The 24,072-nt window shown below is 38.1% G+C and overlaps 1 protein-coding gene across 11 annotated transcripts in view; it reads right to left on the reverse strand.

Moving 5' to 3' along the window:
• LOC111542908 (HMG box transcription factor BBX) overlaps positions 1-24,072 on the reverse strand; it is a 274,644-nt gene that overhangs the window by 6,044 nt on the left and 244,528 nt on the right. For 8 of the 11 annotated variants that reach the window (XM_023212486.2, XM_023212539.2, XM_023212494.2 and 5 more), the window contains 4 exons: positions 15,399-15,488; positions 13,977-14,036; positions 6,750-6,947; positions 4,194-4,380 (listed from right to left, as the gene is read on the reverse strand). In XM_023212486.2, the coding sequence (XP_023068254.1) occupies positions 4,194-4,380; positions 6,750-6,947; positions 13,977-14,036; positions 15,399-15,488 (535 nt within the window). The remainder of the gene's footprint in view (positions 1-4,193; positions 4,381-6,749; positions 6,948-13,976; positions 14,037-15,398; positions 15,489-24,072) is intronic. The other 3 variants (XM_023212549.2, XM_023212567.2, XM_023212558.2) reach the window with 3 other exon arrangements.

Consider the following 24,072-nt stretch of genomic DNA (forward strand, 5'->3'; position numbering starts at 1 on the left):
CTTCCCAAGATTTCATATCTGAATTCCCCTCATACAACTCAATAGCATACCCTCTGACCTCAAACAATTAACCACTTCCATTTGGAAGAGATGATATTTTAAGTACCAACCGATTTGGGGCAACTCTTTAAGAAGTGGGAAAATTTCAATCAAGGACTGGGGTTCTGGGACAATAACTTCCCTGTTGATCCATGGATATTAAAAATGATACATTCCTTTTCTTGACTTGCCTGAAGGGAAAGTTCTCCTATAGTAATTGGTAACCTTCAGGTAATTTAGTGATAATAAAAGCAATGAGTCTGGAAGAGAAACAGAGATGGACTGTGACTCCAAAAAAAAAACATTAATGAAGAAACAATAAACAATAAAACTCTCTGAACTCACATGCACATGGACAGAGAGTGTTTAGAGGAAGAAAACAAGTACTGATGCTGGATTTTAGATTTTAACAAAATCTACCCTAGTTGGGCCAAAATCAACACACATGGAGGGAGAACTCCAGACAGGACTAGAAAATTCATGGAAATTTCCATCATTTGGATAGAACCTATGCCAAACATAGCTGATTTTTCATTCAGCTTTTGTATAATTAGTAGTAAAAATACAATTTACTTCATGGTTATGAGAAAACTGTCCAAAATTCTTGGTAATTTCTACAGAGCTTCTCATTCTAAAAAGGGAGGACTGGGCACTTCCTTGACATTTTCCAACAGGCCTACTAATCCTAGAAAATGCACACTCGCTGCTCTGTAACCTACAATGGTCTGTAGTGCACAACACTGCACTGAAAATGTGTGATGTATCACCAATGTTTTCATTGGGTTGACCTTTCAATATCATATCTTCTTTAGAGTACACAGAACAAAAGGAGCTATTTCAAGATTTAGCTTATACCTGCTCTATAACTATACTCAAGTTTCTCTTGATGCACAAAAAAGAAAAATAATGTAGACAAATGACAACATTTGGGGGTTTCAGAATGAAATGATCACTTAATAGCCCAAGATATTTAGGATTTTAGAAAAGCAAAACATTTTAGAATCAAACCTCTGGATTAAGCTGTTCACATGTGGATGTTATAGATACCACCTGTTCAATATGTTCAGCTCTTTGTTCAAGAAAGATGAAATTAAAATGCTACTTTTTACTTTTAAGATATTAAAAGATCCAAAATAATTTTAATAAGTATTAAAAAAGGAAAAGAAACAAAAGTAAAAGATGAAAAGTGCAATGTAAAAAAAGATGGCAAGAAGGAGAGAGAAATTGGGGTGAAAGCCCAGCTAAATCAATGGAAAAAGGAAAGAAGTCAGAATCACAGTGGGACAGGACGATGTGCTGCAACTGATGATTCCAGCTCCCAGAAGAAGGGTCAGGTGACATTCTTCATGATTTTCTCTGACATGACTGAAGCTTTCCTTTGGCAGTACACGAGCTATGGAGTTCAAATCTTGACTTGGGCACAAATTGGCTGTGTGCTCTTGGCAAGTTAATTAACAGTCATTAAAATGGGAATAAAAAGGCCCACTTGGGAGGGCTAATTTAACTTCTAGTAAATAAACTGGTCTCTTCACAAAGGTTTGCTCCAATTCTCTACTTTGTGCATTTTGTAAAACTGTCTAAGTTAGGTTTCTGAACCTAATGTTAGATTTTTTCACAGCATGAGTGCAGGTAATATATTTCCACCCCTAACTCCATGGGCCACCCTTTAAACTATGAACCGAGCTGATGCTGAAGTAATGCTTAATTCATTGGTATGCAACCCAGGTTCAATTACAGTAAGCCTACAGGTAGAAGCCTGGTGGGTAGATCTGCTTTAACAGGTAAGGGCTCAAGTTACAGCTAAGACTCTCCAGGGTGATCTGTCCTTCTAGCTATTAAGAACGCTAACCATTTATTAGGTTGATGGTAAAATTCTAGTAATCATTACTGTTCTTTCTAATGGAAGGTTAAAAAAAATAGAAAGAACCTTTACTCACATTATTTTTCTATACCTGCTATCTAACTTAGGCAGTCATACTTCAGAGACTATCTCATTTATTCATTCGCCCACTCATTTGTTCACTTATCAATTGTTGTAACAGGAACTCAGCAAGCTGGTAACACAGAGAATAAAACCACTGTTTTGCTTTCAAAACATACTGAAAGTAGACAGAAGCATCAACAAATCAATACATCCCAATGTGGTCTGAGAGAGGTGTGAGTACAGCACGCAGGAGCAACAAGAAACACACAGCCTAGGGCATCAGGAGGACTGAGAGAAGAGGACTGGGGACTAGGGTGGGGAGGAGGAGAGCAGTTGACTTGATCAGAGGATGTACAAGGCAAGAGCTTGGCGTATCTGGAAAGGGGTAAGTGATTCCACATAACTGCAGGGTAGAAAGTGTGGAGGGTGGGGACAATGAGATTGGAAGGGTTTGCTGTGGCTTTCTGCTAATGCAAATTGGGAAACATGGAGGGCTGGTTAACAGAGCAATGTTGTGACCATGTTTAGAATGCAGGCAGCAGCCAAGATGCTTATGTGGTAGCCTTTTCCTACCCCTGAATTATTATCCCCCTCTCAATTCTTAAAGATTCCCTCTTATTTCCACAATTCACAGAGACACTTAATAACATTCAGGCAGATATTTTAAGTTCTCACTGAATGTGTATGTGTTTGTCCTCTATTTTTTTTTTTTCTTTTTTTTAGACAGGTGTTTTGCACTTTTTGCCCAGGCTGGAGTGCAATGGCATGATCTCGGCTCACCACAAGCTCTGCCTCCCAGGTTCAAGCAATTCTGCCTCAGCCTCCCAAGTAGCTGGGATTACAGGCATGCACCACTACGCCTGGCTAATTGTTTTGTATTTTTAGTAGAGACGGGGTTTCTCCATGTTGGTCAGGCTGGTCTTGAACTCCTGACCTCAGGTGATCCGCCCGCCACGGCGTCCTAAAGCGCTGGAATTTACAGGCGTGAGCCACCAAGCCTGGCCTGTCCTCTATTCTTGATTGTACAACTCCACGAGTGGAGAAGTATCTGTGCATTGTCTCCCTCAGAGACCTTAGTGTATTTTAACAATGTCTGTCAGCATTCACTTGCTATTAGGAACTTGCAGTGTACACATAAAAAGGAATTTGACTTCTTGGAAATATCTAGAGGCTATTTGCGAGGAAGTACTCAAACTGTAATATGACAGATAAATAGCAAGAAGCAAACCAAGCTCACGTCAGGGACTCCAGGTTTATCTGGATATGAAAAAGGAGCGTGGGGCCTACAGCTGGCTACACCAGCTGCACTGGGTTGCGAGCTCTTTTGTACTGAAGACTGAAAGTCTAAGAAAGCAGCTCATCCATGGGTAATCCACTTTGAATAGGAATATAAAATACCTGAATTTACAATAGGCTTTTTCGCCTTCCCAAAGGATCCATTAAGAGGCAGAATACCCAATTATACACTTAGAACTTAATATACTTTCTGTGGGGCTTCGCTGAGTTCAAAAGGTTTTCAAATCTATGATCTCGTCTGATGCTTACAACTTCGTAATTCTTTGGGGATATCATTATGCTCAATGTAAAGTGAGAAACTAAAGTCCAGAGAAAAAAGTTACTTTGTAGGAAATCACAGAAGAGTTGAGGAAAAATCCAGGCCTCTGGCTGCCATGAGTCAGATCCCAAGATGCTTTTTCCCCTGAACTGCACTGTCTTCTGATGGCTGGTGATGGCACCAACACCATCACCAATAAGGGGCATTCCACACACCAGCACTGGGATGCTTGAGTTACCCCACATAGCATCTCTATGAAATGTGTGCCACCTGCCCCTGCTTTTTTAGAGGAAAAAAACAAGCGTAGAGAGGTTAATAATCTTGGTCAAGATCTTTTGGTTTGCAGGTGATGGAGCTAGTACTCAAACCTCAGTCTGCAATGAGACTCCAAAGCTCACTGGTCAGATAATACTGCTTCCCTGCTCTCAGGCTTTTTATGGAAATGAAGTTTAGCCACAGGATAACATCTTCAAAATAAAATACTTGGCAGACTATATTTGCTGGTACTTTCCCACACTGCTAATTAGCATATATACTTTGGTAATACCTCATATAACCAGTAGTGCTCTTGAACCAAGTTTGAACCCCAATGCCCTGTAAAAAATGTCACAAACCACATCAAAGAGGTTGATCTGGTTTCCATGTTGCTTTCTCCTTCCATGTTCCACGACTAACCTGTGCACATTTTCCATGGCTGCCACTTCAGCCAGTGCAGCGAGGCTAAAGAACGCAGACACGGCAGGCATTTCTGGAGTACTGCTCCGCGTCTCCTCGACCTCGGTGTTATGTGAGGATTCGTCATTGCAGTCTGTCTCAGTTGCTTTAGGGAGACTCCTCTGCAGTTGTTCCTTTGGTTTGTCATCTGTAACAAAAGAGAAATCCATCATGAGAGGATCACTCTGTTCTCTCCAGAGAAGAGACACAGAAAACGCTATGCCGGTCAACGTGAAAAGAGCTAACGTTCTCTACTGTTCACTTTTGCTATCCATCGAATATTAAGGCTTTTACAGAATCTCTTCTCCTCGGTAACAAAGCTCTTTTATTAAGCTCAATTGCAACTATGGACGGCACTGTGCCCTGAGGCTGAGCTGAAGAGAAGCTGTGTTTTATCTGAGGTCAAAGAATGGGTCAGCCTTGGAGTGAGAAGGAAAAATGAGCCTCGGCTAAAATAAAACCCAAGGGACTTCTGTAGAGGGGCCTGTAGATGCTGTAAAAGAGCCCTTAAAAACCCAACTGACTAAACATTTCTCATGAACCTGTAGCATGCCCTACTATGGCAACCTGGACATTGGGTATGCTGTGATACCGACACTGAGGATGGCCTATACATCACATTAACCAGTTCTAATGAGAGCCCAAGTTGTTATTTTGCTTAAAGATCTACTGGAGAGAAGACAAAACCCTCTGGTATTTACAAAGAAGTGGATGAAATGTTGTGCAAGGATGCCTGCAACAAATGAGTATACTCTCTTTATTATGTAGCCATTATAGAGAAGGGAAATTTTTATCATAGTTTAAAAAAATTGTAAATATAGAAAATGACCGATAAAAGCTTTAAATATTATCTATTAGGACACAAAAGTGGTATGATACTTTTCTATGTAAACGGGAGTGTTTCTCATATTTTTTCACTCCTCCTCCAAGTGAAACAAATGAGGATATAACAATCTACAAAATGAAAGTCACAAAACAGAACTCAGATTGCACAGAAAAGGAGGGAGGGGTCTGCTGGGCTAAACATCAGGACATCTAGGTTTTAGTCCTCATTCTACTTCTATTGTATTGAATGTACTCAAACAAAAAATTCCACCTCTTCGATTTTTTTCTCTTATATGACAGGGCAAAACCAGGGCCTTTAATCTACTCTGTTTCTAACAATCTATATATTCAAAACACAAAAAAGTGCATAGGATTCATGAACTGTCCTCTAAGCAAACAGTTCACCTCTATTAACACCTAGATTAACCCAAATCACATAAAATAAAACTGGAAGTACTGAGAGGCAGAAAGGCAACAGCCAAGGCCACTAGTACCTAGCTGGTATAGCACTCCAAGATTTGGGGGCGGGGGGGGGGGCCTCAGTATCATTCATTGGCCACACCCCTTACCTTGGGCTCCTCAGGTCATGTCATTCTACTGCCAAAGATGCTACCAGGAACAGCAAACAGACCACAGGCCATGATTGAGAATGGAGAAATTCACCAGTTGGTTGAATTAAATCAGAAAACTCAAGAAATCCAGAAGCATTCTCAGGCTCCCTGCATGGTCTGAACCAGTTATATAGGAAGTGGATGTTGGATGCATCTTAAACTTAATCTACTGGTTTGAATGCCTGGTAATCTGGCTTGTAGTGACCCGAATAGCAGATCATGGTGAAATACTGATTCATCTAGTATCTTTAAAAGTCTAGGATCTCCTGGAATTAAGACTGCTTTGTGCACATTGAGAAAGATAAAGGGAAGATGACAGTCCTAAAAACTACCTTTCTTTTCTAGGAATTCAGATATGCTCTTAGAAAACTAGCTATGATTTTAAACATGGAATAAAACATGTTTGGAGGTCTGTAGAAAGGTGCAGAATAGACTCATTTTTCAGCAGGAACCACAGTTGCTTACAGTCATTTGCTGACATGGTGGTCACCTGCTTGCTCTGGTTATCTCTATCTAAAGCAGGCTTGTCCAACCCATGGCCTGAGGGCTGCATGTGGCCTGGGACAGCTTTGAATGCAGCCCAACACAAATTTGTAAACTTTCTTAAAACATTCTGAGATTTTTTCACTTTTTTTTTTGTTGTTGTTGTTGTTGTTGTTTTGAGACAGAGTCTCACTCTGTCGCCCAGGCTGGAGTGCAGTGGTGCGATCTCAGCTCACTGTAACCTCTGACCACAGGTTCACACCATTCTCCTGCCTCAGCCTCCCGAGTAGCTGGGACTACAGGCGCACGTCACCACGCCCGGCTAATTTTTCGTATTTTTAGTAGAGATGGGGTTTCACCGTGTTAGCTAGTATAGTCTTGATCTCCTGACCTCGTGATCCACCCGCCTCGGCCTCCCAAAGTGTTGGGATTACAGGCGTGAGCCACCGTGCCTGACCTGTTTTTTGTTTGTTTGTTTGTGTAGCTCATTGGCTATTGTTAGTGTATTTTATTTGTGGCCCAAGACAATTCTTCTTCCAATGTGGCCCAGGGAAGCCAAAAAATTGGACGCCTCTGGTCTAAAGCTCTCTCTTCTTACCCAAAGTACCTCCTGCTGGTGATACCCGGCCATCTGCTGTCCTGACAAGGTGTGTAATCTTGGTTTTCCTTGCTTTTCTCTTTTGGCTGCCCACCAAAGGTTCTTGCATTGTTGTTGGCTCTGGAGTGTTGAAAATGGATGGGATATTTTTAACCTTATGAACAGGCTCCGTGGTGTTTCTGTCTTCTGAAAATATGGCTGAAATAGGAAATACCATGCATAGTTATGCACAAAAACAGAAGGCACCAACATTGCTCTTAGAAGGAAACATGTCTAAATTTCTGACCCATCTGAATGGAGAATTTACACTCAGAGTTTTCAAAGTACTGATGGAAAAAACGAAATAAAACATTGCCCATAACTTGTTTACTACCAATTGATACTTGCTTTGATAAATTAAATGCAGTGAATTAAGATACCCCCTCTTTTTTACATTTTCTAAGTCTTTGGATGTTGCACATTGGTGGGGACGATAATTTAGGTAAATCTGAGTAAATTATGTCCTCACAGACCCCAAGTCCTAGTTGTGATCAGGGTCCCTATCTGAGAGATCCTTTTGGCCAGTTGGCCTGGAGAGGCTGGTGAAAGAAATTTCTTTCTTCAGAGGACATTAAAATTAAATATGTACTTCTTAAATTTATATTTTTGGTTGGGACATTTGCTTCCAAGCACCAGGTTGAATTGATCAGAAAAGAAATTGAGGCCTGACTTTGTTTCATGTGGATTGACTGTGCAGTAAGGACAGGACAAATATTGTTGAAGCCAGCATGCCAGGGAAAGAAACTCTCTTTCATTCACTGAATTCTAAAACAAGGAATACACTTAGATAATTTAATGAAGTCCCACATGTCATCCTGGCTCGTGGAGGGGCTAGTTTTAGGTATTCTAATTGTAACCCCAATAAATCATTTGACAGCACACTCCTATATTCTGAGTCACTCTGTCAAGAGCAAGGAAGACACCTGTACCACAGACTTCTCCTGGTTTACATAGACTGGGGATGCTTGTGTCTTTTCTTATATACTCATGTTCTTGGCAGTTTGCCCCCTCCTGACCTTAACTTAAAAGTAAGAAAAGATGTGTAGCTGTGAGTTTAGTAAGTGTTTAGGGGCATAACATAGTTGAGTTTTATGATTGGGACTTTAAAGAAATTCCAGTGAGCCAAGGGCTTTTAAGCAGAGAAAAGAAGCACTTTCATAATTTTTAACTATCCAATTTCTTAGGATAGACATAGAAGTCATTTTTGACAAAGAAAAGGAGAATGTGGGTCAGAAAACTAATGTCAGACATGACAAGCCCTAAGCAAGCTAAATCTAGAGGAGGCATATCTGAAGGTAGATATTGGCAATAAAGCCATATATATATATACACACACACATATATATGTGTGTATATATATATTTGGAAGAAAAACTAAAATAAGAGGAAAAAAACTAGAGCAAGAATGACTCAGGGTGTGAAAATATGAACTTGTTGGTATAAACACTTGCACAGTCCTCATTTAAAATGTTTAATCTAGGTGTTTAATGGATTTAGGTACATCCTCAAGAAAGAAGGCTATGAATTAGTAAGATTTTTTTTTGTCCTGGAAATCATGACACCTTGTCTTTAAAATATGTTTCAAAAGAAGGGCTGATTCCAGACTTCACATTCCTAAACAAGTGGGAAATAATTTCAATTACATCAAAAGAAAGTATGTAAAGCAGAAATCACACCATCATTTGTGGTTTGGCCTTACCTCAATATTGCATAACAGATGGCTGTGTGGAGACAGGCTTAAGATAACAGTTGTTTTAAAAAACTACTTGGCAATGCTCCCAAACACCTTTTCAAGTAAGTAATCAAAAGTCAAAAAAATACTCCTTTTAGATTGCAGATCTATTCCTAGGTCAAACAGATCTACCTCGATGGTGAATTAATTTATTCAGTTATGATACTTAGTCTTAGAATATTTATACTTTGATATTTAGCTTAACATAGGCCAGTGGTGGTACATATTTTAAGATTTTTTTTTTTAAGTTTAAACTTCAATAAAAGTTTCCAGCAAAATAAAAAATAATTTGCTTAGAAACACTCCAAAGAAGTTGCACGATTCTATTTTAGCCTTAAAATTCAAAGCCTCCTTTAAGTATAAAGAAGCCCAAAATCTGAATTTACAATGAGCATTAAATAACATCTATTGCACATTCACAAGCTTCAAGATTTCTAATTTCTTATCCAGATCCATCAGCTGTCCCTTCTGATTACAGGAGTCTTGTTCACCTCTCCAATAGAATCACTACATTGTGGAGGGACATTCCAGAAAGAACATTAACCTACTTCCCCTTCCCAGGAAAGTATAGAACATGTAGAAATAAGGGTATATAGTGGGGTTCCAAAGATGGAAAGGTGCATCATATCTTCCATCAGAACTGCCTGCAGAAAGAAGAACCAAGGAGGTAAATGAAAAGGCACGGATACCAGAAAAAGGCCAAGTCGGTTGGGAAAGATGACTTACTTTTCACACAGAGACCATGGGGTAATGGAAGTAACAGTCAGAGAGAGACCAGAATTCTACTCCTGACTTTTAAATTTACTAACTGCAGTCCGACTGACTATGAGCCTGTTTCTTCATCCAGAGATGGAGGTTGGACTACATTAGCTTTAAAGGAACCATCTAGCCCTAAAATAATTTTGCTACATAGGCTACAATCAGAGATCTGGCCAGAGGCAACAACAAGAAGCTACCAGTCAGCTCCAGAGTCACAGGCTGGGGAACGGTACTCCCGTGACTAGCACTGTTTTTGTTTGTTTGGTGAGCCTTCAGATGGTTTCGTTTCTACTTAATGGTTGTTCCTTTTCTAGTTTGTTCCAGATGAATTGGTAAAAACACAGTAAGAAGCGTAAGGCACAGCTGCAAAAGGGTTGATTGCAAATGGAGGTACATTTTCTGCCTAAAACCAGACTGCGACTAGGGAAAGCTCAGAAACCAGCAGGCAAAGAGTCTGGGGGCCCAAAGCAGGCCAGCAATACTCAAGTCCCAAGGGTCAGTATATTGGAGGAAAGTAAAGGAGTGAATCAGACTACAGACCAAGTGAAAGAGGCAAAAAAAAAAAAAAAAAAAAAAAAAAAGAGACTATGTCGGAAGTTCTCATAAGTTCCCAAGGGTTAACCACAGCACATACTGTCTTGTTTGGTAGTTTAGACTGAGGACAGCCTTCAGGAACAGCCCTCAGGGAGACCCTTCCTCTAAGACAGAAGAATTAGGGAAGGCAGATGGGACTGTGTCCAAGAAGCAGTTTTCTGGAACAAAACAGTAGATCTGAGTCCAACGACACTGGCAAAGCAAACCAAAGCTTGGTGGTGAGGGACATGAGATGAAAACAGTTCTGAGAGGGAAACAAGCACAAAAGCTGAGTACAAAGATAGCAAGCCAGTTCCCCCCGACAACCCCCAACCTAATGGAAATGTAAGAAAAGAAAGGCTTTGTGGCTCCAAAACAAACTAGTCATTTCTTTTCCGGCTTTTAATTGAGCACACAAAACTACCCGAGCACTTTAGAACAAGTCCACAGGGCTAGTTTTTATACCCAAAACAATAACCATAACACACTTGGTATGTATCATCTGAGAGTGACAATGCAAGCTCACTCCTGGAGCCACATCAGGAATGTAGCAATAAGAGATCATCTTGTTTTCCAAACTCTGATCCCAAAATGTGGAGTAGGTTTTCTGGGAAAGCAGCATTGCTCTTGTATTGTACCCCACGAGGCCACTAGATTGCTCCAGAGTCATGAATTCACATTCCAACTGGGGTTTCAAACTTGCACTGAAATTATTATAGCCAGATCTGGAATCTAATTGCCTTTGGTAGGTCTCCCATGAGCTGAAACGGTAGTCAGATGCTGAATAGAACACAGGAAAAAGAAATGAATGAGCCTTATCCAACATCCTGGGAGACTTTGCTGAAGTTATATAGCAACTATTTCAAACTTAACAAAGATCGAGTTACACTGGGCACTGTGGATCGTGTGTGAAAATTTAACTATAAACCAGAATTTTCTTGCCTGTAATGAGATTTATACATTGCAAAGAAGCAAATTTTAACAGAGATTCTTAGTCCTAGGTTTTTTTTCCCTTGTGAAATACCATTTATATTTTTAATATCTGAACCAAACGAGGGTTAAAAGTCTACAAATATGAAGAACGGAAAATGTAGTAGCCTATGTACTTAAATGGAGACATGGTTTCTTCCCTGTCTGCTTGTGTTGCTCGGGTCATAATTCCTTACCATGAATTCGGGGCTCATAAACCCTCCTTAACTCACTGGGAATGCTGTTAAGATGAAATTAAAAAATATATATATGAAAGCCTCCTTAAACTATAAAGTGGGAGTAAGTATTAGTTATCATCATCATTATTACTGCAATTAGAAACTTCCAGCTTAAAACATGAGCACATGACACCATAACTAGGTGGAAAGATAAACACAGTGGCAGAGGTAGCAGGTAGGTGTTCTTGGTTTATTTGAAAATCCCACCTTTAATTCCAGGCTGTGGACAATTTTTTTTTAATACATATATACCGAAATTTCAGAAAGTGGTTTAACAATTTTGAGTTGTAAAAGCCCAGAGCTTAAGATACATTATAAACTTAGCATTTAACCATATTACTAAGCATCTAAATATTTCTGATATTTTGAAAAAAGATTGCAAGGTGACTGTACACAGGATGGTATAAAGAAAACATAGTGAACTTGAAGTCATCTACTTTAGCAGAAGTCAGAATAGCTGAACAGTTACACAGCGTCAGTTGACTCAATATTTCTATTAAAGACATCAGCTACAAACAATTCCTGCCTAACATTTGAGCAGGATTTTAACCTTACACATGTTAAAATTATTCTATACTATTGTTATGTTTTCTGTCATGTATTTATACCCTCTCCAAGGTGAAGTTTCAATAAGCAATGATATAGTCATAGATGAGAGAAAGGAGTAAAGGCCTAGAAAAGTCACAAAGCACATAGTCACTACAAAAACAAGTAAATGTTGGAGATAGTAAGAAAATAAAAAAACAAAAATGGTTACTTTAAATTACTAGTAATTTCTGATGCTCAAATTGATTCCTGTTTTTCCTGGCCAAATAAAATGAGTTTGTACTCTACACTAAATAATGGACATGCATTTTTCAGTGCATATTCTCCAAAAGTTGTTTCATATACATTAATAATAAATACAATTAAATATCACCAATAATAACTGCATTTCTACTAAAGCCCGGGACTGCTGATAAGACTCAAAAGTGATTTACTTTTCTGTCCCCAAAAGCAGAAAATTAGGGCTACAGAATATAGTACTTCTAGTATCACAATACTTACTCAAGATAACAGAGCAATAAAATCATTATCAAGTGTAAGAGGGGAAATAGAATTTACAGTCTGTGTACTACTACATCTCATCATTCACCCAATCTCTAAACACACAAACTATATACGTACTTAATACCAATGTGGAGAGTAATCCTAGTGAGGTTAAACAATTTGTCCTACTGAAAAATGCTGATCAGTAGCAGGTCTGAGACTAGAACCCAGATTTCCTAATGCCCAGGTAAGTGCTCTTTCTACCACACTGCACTTGCTCTGGTACCTCTGTAGGGTTTTCAGTGTTTAAAACAACAGAACAAAGTACTTAGAACAGTATCATTTTAAGTAAAGAGTAAAGTGGTCCTAAATGTCCTTCAAACTCCTCTGCTAGTTCATCAGCACCTTACATTTATAAAAACTACATGGAATATATTTTTAAAATATACAAGAGCTAATGTATCAATTTAAGGATGTTAGGACTTAATGCTGTGAACGGCACAATTCATATTTTGTTTTGCCAGCACTGAAGCAGAATATTCCATAGAGGTTGTGAATGTGAATTAGCAAGTGAGATAACAGATGTAGTGCTGGCGTTTTCTGTAAAAGTAAAATGACACGGAAGCTGATGTGGCTCATGTAAACGATGCCTAATAAATCAAAAGGACTTACGTTTAACATGAACTCAAACTTGACCATTTTTGCTAGCTCTCTTAAAAACATGAATATTTCTGATAAGTGACTTAAGTCAATTGTGCATTTTAAGTTTTTTCTCATTTTCAGTAAAGGAATGATAGCATATTTGAGAGTCAAAACATGTGGACTAGGTCATGAAGTTCCCATTTCTGGATATAAGTGAATCAAAGGAGTCGAAACAAATGATCTCTAAAATCCCTTCTAGTTTTCAAATGAAGTGACTCCTAATTAAGCACTACAAAAACATCAGCTCTTTTAAAATATCTGCAATGAAAAGCAAATATTCAATAGGAAGAAGGGAGAGGTGGCCTCTTAACCACTGAAGAAATTAGGCTTCACCTAAGGGCTCAATGTTTAACAGTAATTATATAAAGTCACAAATAAATATGGCCATGAGAAATTTCAAAATCAAATCTGTACCTAGGACCTATAACATGACTAGTTAATATTGGATTTTTCTTGGGCTACCCATAAGCCTCGGGGTGTTCTGTTCTTTTGTTGTTGTTGTTGCCCAGGCTGGAGTACAGTGCTACGATCTTGGCTCACTGAAACTTCCGCCTCCTGGGTTCAAGTGATTCTCCTGCCTCAGCCTCCTGAGTAGCTGGGATTATAGGCACGCGCCACCACAGCCAACTAATTTTTGTATTTTTAGTAGAGATGGGGTTTCACCATGTTGCTCAGGTTAGTCTCGAACTCCTGACCTCATGATCTGCTCACCTCGGCCTCTTGAGGTACTAGGATTACAGGCGTAAGCCACTGTGCCTTGCTGGGGTGTTTCACTTTTAATAGGCTAGGAAAACATCCAGGTCAGAAGTTACTCCTGCAAGCCTGCCCATGCCCAGCCAACCAAGTTGTTATTCCAACTCCCACTGGGCATAAGCATCTGCCTGCAACATGAACTGCAATGCTGAATATATTTAGCTATGAAAAACTCTAATCTCTGATTAATGTGATTCAAAGGTTACAAATTGCCCTTTAACAGATTAAACACCACATGACATATTGTCTGATCCTTGGCAGGAGTCCCCCAGACAGCAGTTTTGATGTGAAAATTAAAAATAACTTAATTATGAACACGTAAGTCTAATGTTGTTGGTTGAACCTATATAAATTATACCTTTTCAAAACCTATACAACTTATGTCATTTCCAGCTCCGATTGTCTGAAATTAAATAACATTGCTTGTCTTACCTTCTGTAGGGTGAATGGCATCCAAGAAGAGTTGCTTGTTTGACCATTTATCCCCATTTCCTAAAAACAATGACAGAAAAGGAGAGAAAAGTGAAACTCTATTATTAGTAGATACCCACACTACAAAAACAAGATGATATACAAACTAACTTTTGAAACATCACACAAATGAAGCTGATTTTATTTCAATTACTTAATTCTTAAAATTGTATTTGCCAACTAAAATAATGAGGCTGTACAGAAAATGGATTAAAAATAAAATTTTTGTCTTTTACGAAGTATAGTGTTGGATTATTTCTGTAACTTTAATCAAAGTAATCTGAAGATCAGTAAAAGAGAATGAAAAAAGCTGATGTTTTCACCTAATGAATAGTGTTTCTTTCCTGGAAGCAGAAGAAAAAAATAATATCAATATACAAAACAAAACTAAGAAGCTGAAGTGGAAGTGAAAAGAAAGCCCAAATTAAGTAAAAGGTTACACACAGGAACATACAGGCACACGTGTCTACACACAGGAGACAGCTGCATTTAAAGCCTCATTCAAGAAACACGGAATGCTTCACATCTGGCCATGCAAGTAGGATGCAAATGGGCACTGGATGAGTTGGTTTATGGCACTCACGACACTAACATGCAGGGAGATGCTAAAGAAAACCTGACCTACAGAATACTTGGCTGCACTGAGCCAGATGGGAAGATTTATCTTTTATGTGAAATAAGAAAAGGAGTCCTGCACTGTGGGAAGAAAGAGATCTTAAGATGAGCCCTGCAGAGGTTTAAAGGCTCATCAAGATCATACCAATGAGACAGACGTTCTGAGTAAAGAGGGGACAGAGTGCAATCAGTCTCTACTGCCTTTTCAAATAACAGGCATGTGACTGAATGAGGTTGGAAGAAGAGCCTGGTAAACGAGAAGCGGGGGAAAAAGAGTCAGGTTACAACTTAAGAGTGGAGAAAAGGGTCCACAAGAATCCTCAAGTGTCAGAGGAAGTACAGAAACGGTGGCACTTTCACATGAATAAGAAACTCTTAAGATTTCATGAAGTAGGAAAATGTGGTCATGGTATGAAGGGCTGCCAAACATGTGAAAACCAAGAATAGTCAAAGAAAATAAATGGATAAGTGGTCAAGAAGACTGAATTACAAAACGCACCAAATACAGATGAGAAGCAGCAATTTTAGGATTCATATGGGGCTCTGAAAATAGAGACAAATATGGATTTGAATAGGAATCCAAGTGAAGGAGATTTGCAATTAGCTGCAGAGTCCAGAAAGAATGAAAACACCTGCGTCAAGAGCCGATGGCATTGAAGCAAGCACAGGGGTGGACAAGGCAAACGCAGTGCATGGAAGCATTACTCAAAGATGAATCACAATGGAGGTGACCAAGAACCCTTCATGGAGGATGGAGGGCACCAATACCTTTTTCCGGAACATTGGGCTTCTCCTTTTTGTGCTTATATTTGCTGACAATTTTGTGGAATAAGTTCTTTTTCTGAGACTGGAAAGGACCTACAGACAATATTAATATAAATATATTTTAAATTCACAATGTTTCATAAAAAAATTGTGTATTTCTCAACAATTCCACCCTCCTCCCTCCTATGGAATAAGCAAATTGAGTCTCAAGAAATGTCATCTTGCATCTTCATTTATTTAAATGGTGCTCAACCCCCTTCTTTAGGCTTATTTAAACCCAGTGAGATTTTCCTTAGAAATGTATTGGGCAAAGCCTCCATTAGGGCTGGGACTCCCTAAGCAGAAACTGCAGATACAGTGAGTAGAAACAAACTACAACCAATAACAGCAAAGTGGCTAGAGTATGTAATACAGAAAAGATTTTACTTTAGACTCCTAAATACCATGAAGGAAAGGATGGCATATGTATTTTATATCTCCAATGAAACTGCTTTTCACAACAAGGATAGCACTTTCAGGACAGCAGTTGACCTGACAGCATTAGACAGCTTTCTGGCCTTTTCTGAGGATAACCTAGGAAGAAAAAAGTGACTTAAAAATTGAAAATATTTGCCAAAAAACTTTATTCTGGGTGGAAGGGGGAGATGTTTCAGATTCTTAGTTTTTTCAGATAAAGAAACCGAATTGAGATTTTCTTCAGTGAACAATCAGAAATACCAGCAACAGCGCTGACCTCCCCAAAGCCCCTGTGGCATCTCTCCACTTACCAACAGTTACAACTACAGCTCTGCCTTCTGGCCACAGGTGAACCATCTTACACTCCCATCTGGTCAGTTCCTCCACCCGTGGCATAGCCCCACCATCCTTGACCAGCTCAACACCATCATTTCTCCCTCTCTAATGGGCCATTCCACCAGTATACAAACATAATTTCTTTTAACGTAGAAAAGAAAAGGTGGCTTCTAACCAAACTTCCCTCACATCACTTACTGCCTTAGTTCTTCATTCCTCCTATAGCAAAAATTCCACAGAAGGCTTGCCCATGCTGTCTCCAGTTTCTCTCTTTCCTTTCTTTCTTTTTCTTTCTCTGTCTCTCTCTCTTTCTTTGAGACAGGGTCTCATTCTGTCACCAGGCTGGAGTACAGTGGCATGATCTTAGCTCACTGCAACCTCCACCTCCTGGGCTCAAGCAATCCTCCCACCTCAGCCTCCCAAGTAACTAGGACTACAGGTGGGGATCAACAGGCCTGGCTAATTTTTTGTATTTTTTTTTTTGTAAAGTCGGGGTTTTGCCATGTTTCCAGGCTGGGCTCAAGCAATCCACCCACCTTGGCCTCCCAAAATGCTGGTATTACAGGTGCGAGCCATTGTGACCAATCTCATTCTGTCTTAAACTCACTACAACTAGGTTTCTGCCTTGCCACTCATGGAACAACTGCTCTTCAAGGGGTCATCCAGTACCCACCCCTATGCTGTGAAGGCCAATTGTGGGTCATTACTGCACCGGCTGTTCCTGTAGCTCCTGACCACTACAGCCATACCCTCTGCCTTGAATGCCTCCTTCATTGGGCTTCTAGGATACCACCTTCTCTTCTTTTCTCTTCTCCATCACTGATCTTTCCCTCTGTCTCCTTTGCTTACTCTTTTCCCTGACTTCTTAATTTTGGAAAGCTCTGGGCTTGGTCCTTGTCCTCTTCTCTATTCTCACTCATCTGGTGATTACCTCTAATCTCAGGGCTTTAAAATAAAATAAAGTAAAATAAATAAAATAAATACCAGCTATAGGTTGAAGACTCAAAAATGCATCACCCCAGCCAGACCTCTTATATTGAGTGTATATGAAAAGTCAGCAATCTTACACTATCTTACAAGGACTTTAGAGATCCAGAGCTCCATTACCTCCATAACCTCACATCCTGCCACTCCTCTCCTTTGAGTTTCTCTAGCTGCATGGGCCTCCTGGCAGTCCCCTGTACATGTAGTCTCAGTGTTCCTGACTTTAGGATCTCTGAACCAGCCATTACCCTGCCTAGAAAATGTTCTTCTCCAAGATGTCTGCACGGCTAACTTCCTCACCTCCTTCAAGGCTTTACTTAACTATCTTCAGACCACTCTATATAAAACTGCAAGCCAATCTTATGCCCGTCGCTTGATCTCCCATTCCCTCACAAACCTATTCTTTTAACTGATCTTTAAAAACAGCTTTGCTGAAATAGAATTAACATACCATACAATTCATCCATTTAAAGTATGCAACTTGTGTTTATATTCAGACATTTGCAACTGGCACCAATTTCTGAACATTTCATCACCTCAAAAATAAATTCCAAACCTTTCTAATATTACTCCTCCGATACCTGTATTCCCCCTCTCCCTAAGCAACCTCTAATCTCCTTTCTGTCTCTATAGATTTGCCTATTCTGGAAATTTCATATAAATAGAATCACATAATGTGATTTTTGACTTAGCATAATGTCTTCAAGGCTCTTCCATGCTATAGCATGTATCGGGGCTGAATAATATTCCATTTAATGGACTGTTTATTCATTCAACAGTTGGTGGGCCAGGCACAGTGGCTCACGCCTATAATCCCAGCACTTTGGTAGGCCAAGGTGGATAGATCATGAGGTTAAGAGATCAAGACCATCCTGGCCAACACGGTGAAACCCCGTCTCTACTAAAAATACAAAAATTAGCTGGGTGTGGTGGCATTCGTCTGTAGTCCCAGCTACTCAGGAGGCTGTGGCAGGAGAATCACTTGAATCCAGGAGGCAGAGCCTGCAGTGATCTGAGATCATACCATTGCACTCCAGCCTGGTGACAGCGAGACTCTGTCTCAGAAAAACAACAACAACAACAAAAACAGTTGGTGGACATTGGGATTATTTTCACCTTTTGACTATTATAAATAACACTGTTAAAAACATTCAGGTATAAGCTTTTGTGTGGGACACAGGTGTCCATTTCTATAGGGCATATACTTAGAAATGGCCTTGCTGGGTCATGTGGTAACTCTGTGTTTAGCCTTTTGAGGACCTACTAGACTATCTAAGAAAGCAGCTGCACAATTTCGCATTCCCACTAGCAGTGTATAAGGATTTCAATTTCTCTACATCTTTGTCAACATTTGTTATTATCTGTCGTTTTTATTATGGCCATCCTAAGGATGTGAAATGGTATCTTTCCCATTGTGGTTTTGATATGCATTTCCCTGATGACTGATGATGTTAACTGTATTTTCATGTACTTATTGGCCATGTACTTGCTATATATCTTCTTCAGAGAATTATCTATTCAGATCACTTGCCTGTTTTTATGAGCTGTCTTTTTTACTGCTGAGTTGTAAACATTCCTTATATAGTTTAGATAAAAGTTTCTTATCAGATATGAGATTTGCAAATATTTTCTCCCATTCTGTGGGATGTCTTTTCACTTTCTTGGCAGTGTTCTTTGAAGCAGAGAATATTTAAAATTTTATACAGTCCAATTTATCTATTTTGTCTTTTGTTGCTTGGGCTTTTGGTATCATATTTAAGGATTCACTGCCAAATCTGAGGTTATAAAGATTTGCCCATTTGCTTTGAAAGTTTTATTGTTTTAGCTTTAACATTTAAGTCTTTGATCTATTTTAAGTTAAATTTTGTATATCGTATGAGGTAAGTGTCCAACTTTATTTGAATATAGATACCCAGTTGATCCAGCATCATTTTTTGGAAAGACTCTACTGACTGTTCTCATTGGATATTCTTGGCACCCTTGTTGAAAATTAGTTGACCAAAAATGTATGGGTTTATGACAGGTTGTCTACCAATTCCATCCCACTGATTTATATATGTCTGTCTTTATTCCAGTATAATACTCTCTTGATTACCATTGTTTTGTAATTACCATTGTTTTGTAATTAGTTCTGAAATCAACTACTACTTTTTTCTCTTTTAAGGTTGTTGTGGTTCTTCTGAATATCTTGCAATTCCATGTTAATTTTAGGCTCATTTGTCAATTTCTACAAAGAAGTCAGCTGGGATTCTAAGAGGGGCTGGGTTGAATCTGTATATCAATTTGGGAGACTGTTTCCATCTTAACAATAAGAAGTCCTCCAAGCGATGAACATGGGATGTTTTTCTATTAATTTCTATCATATTTGTTTCAACAATGTTTCATAGGTTTCATTATACTGTACTTTTGTCTGTTAAATTTATCTGTAAGTACTTTATTCTTTTTGATGCTATTGTAAATGGAATTGTGTTCCTAATCTCATTTTTAGATTGTTCATTGTTCAAGTGTATCAAAATACAATTAAGTTTTATCTAATGATCTTATAACCTGCAGCTCTCCTAAACTCATTTATTAGCTGTAATAGTTTTTTTGGTGGATTCCTTAGGATTGTCTATATAGAAAGTCATGTTATCTGAGAATAAAGATAATTTTACCTCTTCCTTTCTAATCTAGATACCTTTTGTTTCTATTTCTTACCTAATTGCCCTGGCTAGAACCTCTAGTACAATGTCGAATAGAAGTAGTGAGAGTGGACATTCTTGTACTGTTCCTTTGCCTAGCGGGAAAGTATCCAATATTTTACCATTAAGTATCAGGTTAGCTGTGCATTTTTTGTAGATACCTTTTATCAGGTTGAGGAAGTTCCCTTTTAATCCTAGTTTGATTTTTTTTAATCATAAAAAGGCATTGACTTTCATCAAATGCTTTTCCTAGATCTATTGAGATGATCAAATGGTTTTTGTTTTGTAGTCTATTAGTAGGGTATGTTACACTAATTGGCTTTTGAATATTAAAGCAAACTTGTAGTCCTGAGGTAAAATCCCATTTAGTCATGATGTATAATTCTTATATGTTGCTGAATTTGGTTTGCTAGTGTTTTGTTGCGGATTTCTGTGTTCATATTTGTAAGAGATATTGATCTGCAGTTTTCATTTCTTGTGATGTCTTTGTCTTGAGAATGTCTTGAATGTCTTCGACATTAAGGTAATACAGGCCTCACAGAATGAATTGGGAAGTGTTTACTTTTCTTGTAATTTCTGGATTCATTTGTGAAAAATTGGTGTAAATTCTTCTTTAAATGTTTGGTAGAATACAGTGGTGATGCCATCTAGGCCTGGGCTTTTTTTTTTTTTTTTTTTCCAGGTACTTTAAAAATTACTAGTACAATGTCTTTACCAGTTATACATCTCAAGATTATCTGTTTCTTAAGCCAGTTTCAGTAGTTTGTGTCTTTCTAGGAATTGTTCATTTCATACATGTTATCTCATCAATTGGCTTTAGTTGTTCTTAGTATTGTTTTATAATCCTTTTCATTTCTGTAGTCAGTAGTAATGTCTTCTATTTCATCTCTGATTCTAATAATTTGAGTCTTCTCTTTTTTTTCTTCGTCAATCTAGCTAAAATTTCTCAATTTTGTTATTTTCAAAGGACTACTTTTTGGTTTCATTGATTTTTCTCTATTTTAATATTTAATTAATTTCATTTCATCAACAACTTCTCTAATCTTTATTATTTCCTTTCTTCTGCTTCCTTTGAGTTTGGTTTGCTCTTCTTTTTTGAGTGTCTTACAGTAGAAGGCTAGGCTATTTATTTGAGATTTCTTTCTTAATACAGGCATTTGGAGCTATAATTTTCCTTCTAAGTTTTGCTTTAGATGCATCTCTTATATTCTCTTACACAATGTCTTCATTTTTATTAATTTCAAAGTACTTTCTGATTTCTCTTTGATTTCTTTTTTGATGTGACGGTTATCTAGGAGTGCATTTAATTTCTATATATTTGTGAGTTTCTCCAATTTTTTTCTGCTACTGATTTTTAAATTTCATCGTACTATTGTCAGAGAACACACTCTGTCAGAGAACGCACTCTGTATTATTTCAATCCTTTTATATTTATTGGTTTTATGGATTAGCATATGGTCTACTGTGGAGACTGTTCCATGTACACTTGTGAAGAATATACATTCTGCCATTACTGAGTGGAAAGTTCTATATGTTTGTTAGTTCTAGTTGGTTTGTAGTGTTGATTCAAGTCTTTTCTTGTTGATCTTTTGCCTAGTTGCTCTATCAACCAATTCTTTTTCCACTGTACGTCTCACCTTCAAACAAATTATATATTTTGCTTATTGTTTAGGCTTATTTATTGTCTGGTTCCCCCATTATAATGTAATCTTGATGGCAGTAGGGTTGTTTTCATTCACAGATATAATCTATATGCCTACAGTGGTGCTTAGCACATGACAGGTTCTCAATAAATATTTATTTCATGAATAAATAAAGCTCTTAATGCACTGCTTATCACAAAGTAAGAGCTCAAGAAATTACAGCTGTTGCTGTTATTACTGATACCATAAATCTGTGCAAGTGTTTTTTGATGACTACACTAAGCAATCCTTCTAAATAACCAATAGCAAATGCTTCTAAATTGGCTACTGGTGGTTTGAAACGAAACTAGAAATGCTTCCTTGTTTGCTTCTTTGGGAAAAAGTGAGCAAAAAGAGAAAAGAAAATAAATTGAACAAGTACAAAGAAAATATATCACACGTACATACTACACTAATATTACAGGTGTCTCTAAAATCTGTTTGCAATTACTGCCTCATGTATTTTATACAACCCAGGAAACTGTAGGCTGGTGGACCTGAATGATACATAGGCAGTCATGGAAAACAAAAGTAGGACAAAGGAGAAAAATTACTACTCAGGATTATAAAGATCCTAGTGATTTGCCTGCAGGAAAATAACTTAATAAAAGGGTATTGGCTCATAGGAAGAATGATATAAAGTTCACAGAAGCAAAATGATTTGACGTATGCAGTGCATTAGGAAAGAAGAAAAGAAATATATATTTTTGGACCCAATCATACTCAGAGAAATCTAAAAAGTAATTTAAAGACTAAGCTACAGATAGAGCTTGTCAATTTTAACATGAAAAAAGAATAATCACAGTAGTTTTGTACGTAGAAGAGCTTCTGTAAACTTAAATTTTTAAAATTCCTTTCTTCTGGCCACCCCCCAAATTATAGATATAAAACTACTCTAAGTAAATGACAACTTCAGATAAAAAAAGAAAGTGACAAACTTGAAAAGAAATAGATAAGATCTAATTGTAGTCACTGAAAAGCAGCCATTTTAGAGTCAAGAAGGGAAAAATTTGATTTCTGCCAATCAGCATAGTGTATATGTTGGGTATTTTGTCTAAAGAAAATAAAGTCAAAGTCTGTAATAAATACAAAATATAAAGACATTTACTATTCTATTTTTTCCTTAGTCAATTATTACATTAATGTGGAAGTATCCACAGAGGAGGAAGAATGGTAGAAAGTAAAATGCAGAAGGGATTTAGAAGGAATCATTCAGAAAACACATATTCACAACTGTTCTTCACTCTACTATGATATCTCAAGCTTCCGTCCCATCTTTTTCCCTACCAAATTTCTTGAGGGAATATCTGCATCAGCTTCAGCTTCCTTATGAAAAAAAAATCACTCATTGCTGGTATGCAAACTGGCTTAGGTCTCCACTTAAGTTTTTGGGCAGATGACCTGTATTCTCAAGGTATCAATCTCCTTTTCACCTCAACTTCACAGCTGGGCAGAAAACAAAAGGGCCAAATGACAAGCCGAGAAATTAAGAGGGGTGCCAGAAGGACATGATGATAACCTTTCCAGAACATTAACGTTCAAGGTTTGCTGAAAAATGAATGTTTTGGGGGTGAGAAGTTGCAGTGACACAGGAGCCACTTCAGCATGAGCCTAGCATGATACTTTTTCAAGGTCAGTGAGTAAGGTGAATTAAGTGAACCTGCTCTTTACATCTGTTGTCAGAAACAAACGTCAGGCCTAACTCTGGTGGTGGTGGCTTTTGCCCAAGTTCTATAGTTCCATGTTTTTGAACTATATATAGGTATATATATAAAGAGCAAGGGTTTTGTTCTAAGACTAGGCTGCCATTTCTGTATTGGACTTGTAAGTAATGATTAACCAATGAAAAAATATATTCCTATGCAATAATTTATAGCAATGTGCTCCCACCTGCAGGGCATGTGCCTTTACTGACTTGAATAAGTTCTCTGATTCAATCAGTCACAATCAAGTTAAGATTCATTGAGAGGGAGGAGCCATTTCATTGGGCTGGACATGCATACATTGTTAAGGAACTCAAAATTGTATCAGATATACCTTTTATACCTGCAAAGGTGCTGCCATCATATTCCTGAAGAAATTTGGTGGCTGCAGAGACTTTCAAACAGTTATGGAGAAAGATACAGAACTCTGCCCAACCTGGAAGCTAAAATTTCCTAACAGGAGATCTATCATCACATCTCGGTTCTCTAAAACTGAAAGTACGGTTGGCTTGGCTCCACCCCAAACGGGATTCTGTCTTTTCAATCTTGTAAACCTGCTTCTTTTATTCCCACTGTGATTTTTTAAAATACTCAATGCCTTAACATTTTTAAATTTTAGTTTTAAAATGTTAAGTGTGGATTGAAAAAAACATAAGAAGGATCAATAGTATATTTGATAATAGGCCAAGGAACTATGTAAAGATAGAAGGAATATGGTGAAGAAGTGAGTCTAGTAAGTCAAGATGAGGCATAATTTCAACACAATTCTTTTTCTCCATGATCCTACTTCCACGGAAAAATTACTATTCTACAGAGAACTCTGACTTCTAATACT

Source organism: Piliocolobus tephrosceles, unplaced genomic scaffold (assembly GCF_002776525.5).
Source record: "Piliocolobus tephrosceles isolate RC106 unplaced genomic scaffold, ASM277652v3 unscaffolded_19, whole genome shotgun sequence".
NCBI classification, from domain to species: Eukaryota; Metazoa; Chordata; class Mammalia; order Primates; family Cercopithecidae; genus Piliocolobus; species Piliocolobus tephrosceles.